This window comes from Ciona robusta, chromosome 7 (genome assembly GCF_009617815.1).
Source record: "Ciona robusta chromosome 7, ASM961781v2".
In the NCBI taxonomy this organism is placed as follows: Eukaryota; Metazoa; Chordata; class Ascidiacea; order Phlebobranchia; family Cionidae; genus Ciona; species Ciona robusta.
Window position 1 is genome coordinate 3760629 of NC_143241.1, and position 12009 is coordinate 3772637.

The window sequence follows — 12009 nt, forward strand, 5'->3', positions numbered from 1 at the left end:
CTCCTTATCATAATTTTGTACCGCACGACGTTTAATTAATTGGGCCATTTAAAAGCTTTTTTTTGTGCGTGTTTTGTCGTTACTTTCTACTTTTGTTACACGAAAATACACAAATCAGTGATTTCAGTCTCTCTGACCAAACAAACCGACTCCTTGCTTAACTAGTGATTCCTGTTATTCAAATATTTAGTTCAGTGCCACATGCTTTATTTTGGTTTAAATGATCAAATTCGATTTCTTAACACCATTGCCAAATCTTTATAACGTCTATAGTTTACACTGGTTTAAATTTTATGTGAATTCCATTCGCAGATCTCAGGATAATATTTGGTTGCATCTTAGGCTCAGGTGTATCATCATCACACCATAATTTGTATTGTCGCAATGTTTGGCCAATCACAACTCGTAGCTCGTTCATGGCGAAATTTCGACCAATGCAATTTCTGTTAGTATAAAAAGAGAGCATAGCTATAATAAATGGTTACGTTTGAATATAAAAATGACTAGAAAAGAAGGTTTGTAAACACCCATTGCATAACTTAATGTTAAGTATTGTATAAGAGAAATGCTTTTAATAGTTCGACGCAGACGCGCTTGCTTGTATGGACAAAATGCTTTGTGTTTATAAAGTTCAAGCCTAAAGTATTCGTTAATTAGTCGGTGCTTAGCACGAATATTTATAATCTTATGTTTAATTATTGCAAATCGCACATTACCAAACATATATGGGCTTTACCTCGGACCAGCAGAAAACGCTAAGAATGACATTGAATGGCGATTTTTCATGTTTTCTGCAGAAAATCTTTCGGGGTCATAGACCTGCAACGAACAGTTGCTAGTTGAGACAATCACAGAAACTAAAAGTTCTATAAATCATTTTGCATTCTTACTTCAGGATTCTCCCAAACGTGTGGATTTCTGTGCATGGACATTATCTGCATGAGTACAGTGTTTCCAGACTCAACCTTCATTTTCTTACACGGCGTGTACTTGTCATTAAACGTAAGATCTTCGTTTAGTTCGCGGCCAACACAGAATACTGGTGGATTAAGTCGAAGACTTTCTTTTATACACATGGCTAAGTAAGTCAGTTTCGAAAGGTCCTCCCTGTACAAATACAAGAATAAAATATTGTTTATATATAAAACGTTTGTTATTGTACTATAGTTACCATTCTATTTTTTCTTTTTCACCGACCTCTTCAAGAACTTCTTCCCTGCATCTTTGTTGATACTCAGGATGCTTCGCTAGATTGTACAAGCACCAGGCTATACCTGTTTTATGCGAACAATTAACTCTTATAACCCGATACTTATGACCCAAAACGAGAACTTTCGTTTTAGCAATATGGTTTTGTGATATAGGCAAACTTTTATTATTACCTATGCTACAGTGCTTCTATGCTCATAGTGCTTTTTTAGCACTCTGCTGATTGTCAGATCAATATTAACAACAACAACATTTAGGATATACTTCTTACCGCTTGCTGTCGTATCATGACCTTCGAAAAGAAACGTATCTACCTCGTCACGGATTTCTTTAAGAGTCAGTCCATTGCCGTTTTCATCCTGTATTACGTTCAAATTTTAGGGCTATAGAGAATTTTGACCGTACTTAAATATAAGCATTATCTGATCAACAGAGGTTATTGAATATTGCTTATTTATCTTGGAATAGCGAGGCAACTTTAGTAAGTATAACACGGATGTTCTATATATGTTATACAGCGCACATGATTATATACGAGCTATACCATGTTGATTGCCCTTACTATCAAGGCGCCACTAGAACAGTTAAATGCACTTTATCTGCAAAAGTGGTATTACTAAGCTTATTACATACTTTTGTTTGTAAAAGGATATCAAGAAAATCCAAATGTTTTGTTCCTCTTTTTTTGAAGCTGGATATTTCGTTGTTGGTGGCAGTTGAGGCATTATCATTGTCTTCTTGGACGAGTGTTTCAAGCTCTTTCTTCCTTTCTTTAATAATCTGTGACCATATGTCACTCATATAAGTTGAATGTACATTGTAAATAGAATGTGTAAATGTATAAATAAATTTATATAGGACGATTATTAACTGTTACGCTCGGTATTTAGTGGAAATGCATATACAGGGTTTTACATTTCATTTAAGAGCATAGCATAGACGATCACGTTGGTGTCATTAAGATTTGTTAAGAAAATGAGCAACCGAAAAAATAATGTTATAATATCTGTACACAAGCGATCTATACAGCTACACTGTAAAGTAGGAACTTACCGTTTCGGATGTTTCGTGAACGAAGTCGACTAGTTTTCGAAAGCGTCTTCCGTTAGATGAAAAATGGTAGATCCAGTCAATCATGTGTAGTGGATTGTAAACTCTCTCCATAACTAGCAACGTCAACTCGTGGACAGCATTAATGTAGCCGTATCTAAAGTTATATGAATCTTGTGTCGATACGTTAGAAAAGCGCAGTATCAAATATCGGTATTAGTGTTTTAAATATACGTATAAGTATTAGTGTATTTAAATATACGTATCAGTTGTAATGATTTCTTACCCTCCGTCTTCACCTCCACTGTCAGTGTCCGTCGACATGGCACACTGCATCATGGTATCCAGTGTAAGGTTACTGACGTCACCATACACGTCATACGACTGGCCAGAATGTCGTTTCCATTTTTCCAACATTGCATAAGAGGATTTGTTGAAAATGTTGAGGTATCTGTACAGCGATATAACACTGATATTTCATGCTACAAAAACTTCCGAATCATCAAAAGAACTTGCTCTTCGACGATGCAACAAATAATATACAAATCTACAAGAGTCTCACGGTTTAAGTATCTCGAAATGAAAGGCAGGCGTTAGAAGCCTTCTGTTTCTCTTCCATTTGCTGCCTTTGCTTGTCAACAGACCATCTCCAATCCATGGACGAAGACATCCGTATAGGAATTCAGCTTTGGGTGCTGAAATACAGCAATATGATAAGATGGGTGGGGTAAAATGGGATGCGGATGCTAACGGTATCCCGTTTTTACCCGACAGTACTATACTGTATTGTGAGGGGTTAAATAGACTATACGACAAAACAATGGCCTGCATCTCCCCCATGGCATATATACTGGACCACGCCATTTGTTTACACAAACTTATTCAAGCGATGCATCCTTATATACCTGAACTGTTTGCTAGAACGGCGCAAGTCGTCGGGTGTTGAGTTTCAATCCAGTATGTAAAAGGTCCAGCCCAGGATACGAACATTCCGGCATATTGAGCTGTTGTTCTTAATCGTTTTAACATCCCATCGTGGCTTAGTGGGAACTACGGTAATGTATAAACATAGTACCATATATGGTATAACATGCTGTTATAACACGCTTAGATAGACTTATTGGCAGAAAATCAATAAACACACTGACACAGTGTAGCAATATTGAATATACGACTCAAATGCATAATTTATGTTTTCTCTGTGCCGCTAAATTAAAGCGAAGCACATATTGTTTTCCGAGAACAGATATTTACTTCTAAAGGACAGTTGGTGAAAACAGGTTGTACATATAGTGCTCATGTTCGCTTTCTTTTACGCACACTGTGCAATAACAGCAATCTTTAACACTACAATTATATATATATACTTACTACTGTAAGATGTCCCCATAGCCAGTGCCTTGGAGGAGAACAGCCTTGCTTGGTGTACAACAAACCACGCTTATAATAACGTATCGCTGGCACTAGGTAGACCTTTGTAACTGCTACTATCGCAATCAACAAGACCACTTCGCTGATTAAACTTGAAAGTACAAACCCACGATTCAGAAAAACTACCTCTGAAGCCGCTTCGAAGAGGGTCATTTTCTTGCCTCCCAGGCACGCATGCAGCACAAGCAAAGGTTGTGCACTGAAACGTGCAACCTAACGACCCGTGCGCTTCGGTAAAATGACGCTGCGCGCACCAAAAACACGTATAGCTTTATAACCTTCGGCAAGTTTACACAAAATGCAAACAAACGACGACTAAAGGGGCATATAGCCTACCAACGAAATATCAAAATTTGTGTATTATTAGATATAGGCTCAAATGTGACATAAAGGTATAGACATAAAGGATACTGAGGAAAACTTAAAGGGCGTACAAATTTGGCAAACTTTAACAGTACCTTTAGGTTACGTTTGAGCATTTTCGTCAAAACAAGAATTTGTGGCAATTTTTAAAAGCTACCAACTGTATACCCAAATTCGCATGACACAATATCACTTAATTGAAATATAGTAGAATAGCCTTTATATATAGTAGGGTGAGGAAAGATGGGTCACCTTAAGCACATAATATCCGAACATCCCGATCGTGTTCTAAACAATTAACAACGGTCTGTGGGAGTCGTTCAAGGATATACTTTTATATTTCTTTGAATGTTTTTTGTTTACTATACTAAATTGAACGAGAAAGTAGAATGAAAAATAAGAGTCCAATCTTTTCCCATGCAACTAACTAATATTAGAATTCTGTAAATTGTGGTCTCAAGACAAACACATAAGATTCACACTGCAGGTTTGTATTTGACGCAGGTTTCATTCGTAGATCTCAGAATAGGATTTGGTTTCAGGTATATCATCGCCACACCATAATTTGTAAACCTACCAAACTTTAACCAACGTATTTTCGCATAATCATGAACTCGCGTCGGATTCCTATGTACTGTTAGGCTGAAGGAGTATATAGTTCCTCTCCGACCTTTGGACCCACAGTATTGAGTAACCACGTTCAGTATCATAAAATAACACCTTTGTACAAGGAAAGTCCTCGGGGTCGATTGAGAACGTCATAAATGACCCAATGAAGACGATTTTTCAGTTTTACATTTGGTTTGACACCGTTTTTTAGTCATTTAATGGTGCAGCAGTAAACCAGATATTCGTTTCTAATTCTTAATTAACACGTGAACACTAGGATGACTAGGCATATACACAATGACAATTTATAGGAAATATGTCTAATGTAATTAAACAATCACGTGCCTTTGAATGCAAGTGCACGTTTAATACAATTATACAACGTTTATTTGTGGACAAAATTTATTGTATAGTCAGTAGTAAGATGTGGTATTAGTTGAAGCCACAATTTAAAAAGAATTGCATTAAAAGAACATCTTTATTACTTGCGATTTAAAGAAAGTGTATTGAAACTGAACTTTTTCGCCACATAATACTGTAAATGTACTGCGGGGCATCAGCGCATTAAAACACAACAGTTATTTTTGCAATATGGCATAACTCAATGTATCACTACAAACGTATAGACACCGACTCAACAACCGACATTAAAGGTCCCATGCCATAAACTGGATTGTCCTCGCCTAACACGGTGGACTCCTTTCTAGAACGGACACCATCGCAACACATAAATGCGGCGCAATCATCAGAGACACAAGAGAATTTACAAATTTGACTGCTAGTTGTTGAGATGGTGTGGATAGGACTGTTGTCGGAATGCTCGCTGGGTGGCGTACAACACCTGTGAAACAAATAAATGTAGTTTATGCGGCTTGCTTAGACCATGTAATTTATTTTTTTATCGGTAAAATAATGTGTGCGTACATGAAAAGTTCCGAATGTTTTTTTTTGTCACCTGATGCATTATTCGTTGTGTACAATGTTTTATCTTATGTTGTTGCCTATGTTTTGCTGACAATAAAAAATACACCCTAGACCCCACTGTATATATATATATATATATATATATAATTATTCAAATATAAATGTTTATTGTTTAATTTGAAGTTTCTTGTTTAAAAACTAGAATATACTTTATGTTTCTAACAAATATAAATTAGAAATGTTGGGGTCTAAACAAAACACATATAGGATGTAGCTTTCGTTATTAAATAATTAACACAACTGTAAGCGGCAACATAACCTTACTTGTATTCTGTAAAACTAACGTTCTCCGTGCATTCGGCATCTGCGTTTTCATTATTTTTAATTTCCTCCAACATAGAAGGCAGCAACTGGTGAACTTCTTCCTTCAAATATTGGCAATCACTGATCCCACATACCGACATGCCCTTTTTACACGGGTAAACTTCGGGTTGTAGAGTAAGTGAGTGGACGCCTGCTTCATGAAACACATGCCGTAGCCTGTGAGCTGTCACCCCAAAATCATCTTCTGAATGCATGGTCAAGTGGGCTGAAGCGATCGCCTGGTTACTTGACAGTTGCCATATATGCAAATCGTGAAGTGACACTACACCCTTGATCTGAAATATAATATATTTGAATATACGTTGCAAATTCCAGTAAGCTCAGCATATAGACGATAGATTACATATCAGGGTGGTGGAAGATGGGACACGCTTTCATTCTATTTTCTCGTACCATTTGGTAGCAAACAAAGAACATTCAAAGAATTAATAAATCATGTCCTCACGACTTCTCTACACCGATGTTTAAAACACGATCAGGGTATTTGGATTTTTGTGCTTAAGGTGTCCCATTTTACCCCAGCCCACTACATATATATTTAAGATACATACATATTTACCCTTTAATGTCTGGAATGGTTTAAATTTTAAAACAAAACACATTGCGTTCCACCACAAAACACTGCTTTTAGCATTTATTGGCATTCCGTTACACAATATTGACCGATAGACCTAAGCTTTGCACACAGCATGTCATTGGTGCCGACTGCAAAATATTCCGCCGCTAAAATACCCCGAACCGGTTGAGTGCACCGCAAAACCGAGACACGCAAACGCAAGCGTGATTTTTACTCTAATTACTCATTAAAGTATCAAAGCATGTTCGTGACTGAACCAGATAATGTGCATAAGTATATTAGCAATTTGATTTAGCATGATCAGACATTGATTAATGGCTGTCACGCAAATTACCGGTTAATTTTTTTGCCAATTCTGTTTGTAGTTGTTAAAAAAACAACCTAGCACTAAGCCTAAGAACGACGTAGTTAATAGTTATGTACATATCATATACCATACAATCTTTTGCTTAACTTATAAAAAAAAACACTGCGCAACTTACCTTTGTTAACCTGCTTTCCAATTCATCTGCTTTGATATGGGCAGGTGGTCGTTGTAGTAATATGTAAGCAGATTGTTTAAGAAGAGGCAGGGTACTGCATACGATGATGAGCGCGATAAAGAGACTCATAACTGGATCCACATAAAAACGCCAAGAGTCCTATATGAGTGTAAAATGTGAATTTATAATGCTGCGAAAATTTCTCAAAATTCTTTAGAACAGTTTGTTTTAGTTGTGTTATTTTGCGGTATATGGACTGTCGGTATATAGGCGCTTCTATATTTGGGTATTGAATTAATCAACGAAATCTTGTACAAGTCCCAGGTACAATATAGCATACAACGCTGTAAAATACCTCACTTCATTTATAGAGTAAACTAGTTTGTTGGCAATTTATATTCCATTACAAATCAAATATAGTTTTTTTGCCAGACTTCATTTAAGAAATTGTATACCTATATAATAGCCATTGTATCTTGCCACGTACAGAAACAGGGAAATTTGACACCTGTCTTCTTTTTAACTAACCTGTACGTAGTTAACGATCAAAGCGCTGATGATAACGACAACAGATCCCAAGGCATCTCCCAATACATGTAAGAAAACTCCTTTCATATTCAAGTGACCTCGCTTTGCTGCAGTTACTCGAACTTTTGGTTCTGTATTACCATTAATGTTAATAAAACGTTACATAAAGTATTGTGGGGTAAGATGGAATACCGTGTTTTACAGCCGCAGGGCTGCGATTATATAATTCTGTCGATATTTTACTATTTTACTACAAAAGAGGAAGAAAAAAAATGAAAATGTTACCCCAGCGCCCAGGAACCCCAGCACCCCAGCACCCCAGCAGCCTACCATACGCTGTCACCTTTTCTTTCAATTTTCTCCTTCCGTTTGATAGTAAACAAAGTAAATTCAAAGAATTATAAAACTGTATCCTCACGACTCCCATAGACCGTTGTTAATTGTTTGAAACAAGATCAAGATATTTTGATATTATGTGCTAAAGGTGTCCCATCTCCCCCCACCCTACTTTATAATAAATTTCAATTTCACCTCCTTCGGGGTCATCGTCATGATCATGTGAATGTTCGTGTTTTACGTCATGACTATCATGAGAATGCCCATGACTGTGATTATGTCCATGAGCATGCTCATGAAACAACAGAAGTCCAATAAGGTTGATGGCCAGACCAGCACTACCAACACCCAGAACAAGTAATGGTTCAGTTATTGGTTCTACTTCCACGAGTCTGCAGTGAAATATAAATAATCCGTGCAGTTACAATTCGTGATGTTTAGCATGTACGTTTGTTTATTTATTTTAGCAGAAAAAAGCACGTCAATCACGTTTAGGCGGTGTCGTGTGCAACACGCCGACACGCATTGACCTATATAGGACTTGCAATGCAAAGCGAGCATGTAAATGAATTAATTAATAAAAAAATATTCTTTATCCTGGCGTAGCAGGATAACGACAGATTAGAAACCTCCTAAGGAGCAATGAGAGTTAAAAATGTTTTTTAAAAGAGATACACGGTCAAAAGATTGGGAACTTTAATTCCTAATTCCAGTATATCGCTTTGTGCAGTGACGATAGCTTTAAACATTGTGGCACGAATTCAGACAAATAAAAATTAGCAAATAGTCCCCCACCTTTGAATAGCTTCGATTACAATACTGAAGCAAAGGGACAATAGGAACACGGCGTTGCATAATGCTCCAAGAACCTCAGCTCTTGCCCAACCGTACGTATTGGTTTTGCTTGTTTTGTTGGAATAAATAACTGCGACCAACCCGACAACAAGACTCACCACATCAGACAACATATGGAAACTATCTGCTACCAATGCCGTGGAGTTGGTGGAATACCTGGTATCAAAAACGTAGTTCTTCAAACATAAAAGCAGTGTTTCTGTTAGTTTGTATATAAACAAGTGTTGTTTTTTTAAAACCATTACTGAATATATAGCAGTAGCCTATACCGAGGCAATATTTAGTATTTACACAGTCCATACTCGAACGCTCTAAAATAAAAAAAAACTGATCCGCAATATTCTCCTCAATATTACCCGTACCCCAAATATATACTCAACATATTACATGTGGTGGAATAGGAATGTATACTGATTAAATTAAAGCATGATAACATATTGATTCACATACCCGACTACAATCTCTGTGAAGAAAAACGCCGATGTCATAATGAGCATGCAGATGAGACTGAATTTCGGCCCTCTGTTAATTTTGCATGTAAAGGTCATTTTAAATGCAGCAGTGGCTATTACGCTTGTTATAGCTTAATCACTCAACAAAGAAAATCCAGCACTTTCATCTACACTTAAGTAAAGCGGGATTATACAATAATATACCAATCGAATATTATGCGATACAGTATTGCAAATATACGTGCATACTGCATAGTGTAGACTTCTAAAAACAAAGACATTTCTGACAGCTGTACCACAGAGTTTGACCCTTTTTTAAAGTTACTTCCTTGAAAACATGATGAGCGAAATGACGAAACTAAGAGTCTGCAACATATCTTTATATACAGACTGATGAACTGGTGAAGATCTCCAAATTAAGTAAGCTAAATAATATCCTGACTTTGTAACTTGAAATAAGATATATGTACATAGATAAATTATGATAAATGTAAATAAACTATAGTGACGAGCATTGTCATAAATTCATAACGAATAATCAGTTTAGTTACACGCGGCTCGTTATAAGCTATATATCTAAATAATGCATTTGACCTACGCACATAAAACCTGGTATTTTTATGCGACTATTGACTGACTAGCTGTCTGAAACATAGTTACTTTATGTCTCATATATAGTACTTTGAGGTAAGATGCTGGGATACTATAGTTCTGTAAATTTTCCCATCTTACTCCGCCCTACTATACGATGTCTACTATTTCATGTTCGTTTATAACCTATTAAATCTATTTGTATTACGGTTTACTTTTTAACCACCTGTAACTGAACTGTATTTTAGTAACTGTTATACATGTGCTGACTAACGTTATTTGGTCATTTTATACCTGCACTGCTTGTTAATATTTACTTAGGAGTTATCGCTATATTATAGTTTGCTGTTCGGGACAATCGCGGTCGTAATAATATGACGTATTTCTATAGTCGTAAATCGGTGCAGGTAAATTCTTGTTTGTATAAATTCTTGTCAGTTTTATGGGGAAAGGCCACCTGCATTACCGGCTGTTAAAAAAAACTGTCCGTTTCTTTTGGAAAATCTCCAAGCCGCCGCCGGTACCGCAGAGCCTTCACCTATGCTGTTGATAAAGAGTTTGCTTTTTATTTCTTTGCTTTGTTGGTGACAGTGCAAATTTAATTTGGTGGTGAGTGCAGATTTGGACGCGCCGTGTGCAAAATTCTTTTGCCCCATCACACACCGGGGTATATACGTTGTGCAGTGCATGTCGTGTGGTTTCCCTCAAAGAATGGCATATGAGTCAAAGGCGAGCGCGTTTATCAGTTCTAAGGCTTGACCCGTTTCTCGTAATTATTGCAACCTAACGAATTACACACACTGTGTACCCACATTATTAAGTCAACACTTCACTGATTAAACGGCAGGGTATAGCGGTAATATAAATCCCTGTACGTGCTATACACTGAGAGATTATTCAGCCATAGCGCATAAATGTATAAAGATGCTACAAACGTTTTAAACAGGATGCTGCACTGCAGCCCATTGATAAGCAATCACGTGTATTATCATAAACGTAACAGGATGTCACCACACGCGTGTCGATATCCTAACTACTAGTAAGGTTAGTACCACTAGTACGTAAGGTTAGGTACATTAAGCCTATATGTAAACATGGTTATCATCGAAACGTTTTATTCACTGGCTAACTAACAGTTTATTCCAATACAGCAACATTCGTACCGACCCTTATCTATTTTACAACTAAACCACTTTGTCAGACGATTTAAGTTGCGTAATACAGAGATTGGATATTGAATATTTTCTCAGTAATGCATTCTATACTTCCAGACCAAACAGGCCATAATTACGCACGAAATAAATGCCACTGGGCTCGTTATTAGCGGCAGAACATATTAGGTATTTTTACGGTTAACTACACGATTTAATTAAACTTTCTCCTGCATATTAATATAACTGAGCTGCAATGTTTGCTGGCTACAAGATTCATTATTTGCGATCTTTCACGATTCCATCGTCTTTACTCCCCGTGGTGAACCGCGTCGATTCTCACTTAGATAGAATATATAATAAAACATATAAACAGTATAAGTTTTACAAGACTGTACTTTCACTTTTTAATATGGCAAAACGTATTTAATGGTCTCACATTATTTTTGTGTGTTTTTAAAACTATTTTGTTTGGACCAGTATAGTTCCCAAACTGTGGTGCGTACCACTATATAGTCTCCCCGGTGGTACGCGAGCAACTGATTAAGTTTAACCAAAGAATCGCATATGATCTTTTAGTGAATGTTGTAAGCATTATTTTAATTCACATAAATTACGTATAGCGCATGACATACTCAATACAGAGCAGTTTAGGTGTATTAAATTCCTGTAGGCCGTGTATTGAGTATACGCCATGTTAAAACGTGACACTTTCTGCTATATTCCGTACTAGAACTTTTTAAATCGAGACGTTGTTTCACATAGTATTTTTGCAAACTATATCTATACTTTACTTACGCGCATACGTGAAAAGGCAAATACCCAACTTGTTTTCAAGCACCTGCAGACTAAATAATCAAGGGGACAATCGCTATTATAACGCATATAATCGACGTGTGAATTGCTATTATGTCATAATCAACTGCCAGGCCAAACAATTGCTATTATAATGCAATGAATTTACGTGTAAATCCCCACTATTTCGTAATAAACATGCTGGTTGGTTGAGGAAAACATCGTAAATATACAGTAGTGCTACTTCTGGAATATATTTCGGTTGTTTTTCG

At 36.7% G+C, this 12009-nt stretch overlaps 2 protein-coding genes across 2 annotated transcripts; both read right to left on the bottom strand.

The window, feature by feature from the left end:
• Positions 1-185: 185 nt before the first annotated feature.
• On the bottom strand, positions 186-3951 carry LOC149733890 (leukotriene-B4 omega-hydroxylase 3-like). Its single transcript, XM_089882081.1, has 11 exons — positions 3631-3951; positions 3165-3309; positions 2822-2954; positions 2546-2710; positions 2263-2416; positions 1843-1989; positions 1481-1568; positions 1172-1274; positions 891-1107; positions 737-819; positions 186-443 (listed from the first exon to the last, which is right to left on the bottom strand). The coding sequence occupies exons 1-11, from the start codon at positions 3841-3843 to the stop codon at positions 275-277; spliced, it is 1617 nt and encodes a 538-aa protein (XP_089738207.1). The 5' UTR covers positions 3844-3951; the 3' UTR covers positions 186-274.
• Positions 3952-5046: 1095 nt separating this feature from the next.
• LOC149733891 (uncharacterized) lies at positions 5047-10336 on the bottom strand. The gene is made up of 7 exons (XM_089880862.1): positions 9199-10336; positions 8689-8904; positions 8089-8285; positions 7558-7688; positions 7030-7188; positions 5911-6245; positions 5047-5503 (listed from the first exon to the last, which is right to left on the bottom strand). Exons 1-7 carry the CDS (start codon positions 9294-9296, stop codon positions 5275-5277), a joined length of 1365 nt encoding a protein of 454 aa, XP_089736988.1. The 5' UTR covers positions 9297-10336; the 3' UTR covers positions 5047-5274.
• Positions 10337-12009: the final 1673 nt, after the last annotated feature.

What these genes read in the sequence shown, in the direction of transcription:
- LOC149733890 (XM_089882081.1), bottom strand. Translation starts at nt 3,843, where the DNA reads ATGACCCTCTTCGAAGCGGCTTCAGAGGTAGTTTTTCTGAATCGTGGG. An exon ending in TTCACGAAACATCCGAAACG is followed by an intron (nt 1,990 to 2,262) that starts GTAAGTTCCTAC and finishes ATATGGTCACAG; the next exon opens with ATTATTAAAGAAAGGAAGAA. An exon ending in ACGTTTGGGAGAATCCTGAA is followed by an intron (nt 820 to 890) that starts GTAAGAATGCAA and finishes TGTTCGTTGCAG; the next exon opens with GTCTATGACCCCGAAAGATT.
- LOC149733891 (XM_089880862.1), bottom strand. Translation starts at nt 9,296, where the DNA reads ATGACCTTTACATGCAAAATTAACAGAGGGCCGAAATTCAGTCTCATC. An exon ending in TGGAAAGCAGGTTAACAAAG is followed by an intron (nt 6,246 to 7,029) that starts GTAAGTTGCGCA and finishes ATTATATTTCAG; the next exon opens with ATCAAGGGTGTAGTGTCACT. An exon ending in GTTAGTTTTACAGAATACAA is followed by an intron (nt 5,504 to 5,910) that starts GTAAGGTTATGT and finishes TTTGTTTCACAG; the next exon opens with GTGTTGTACGCCACCCAGCG.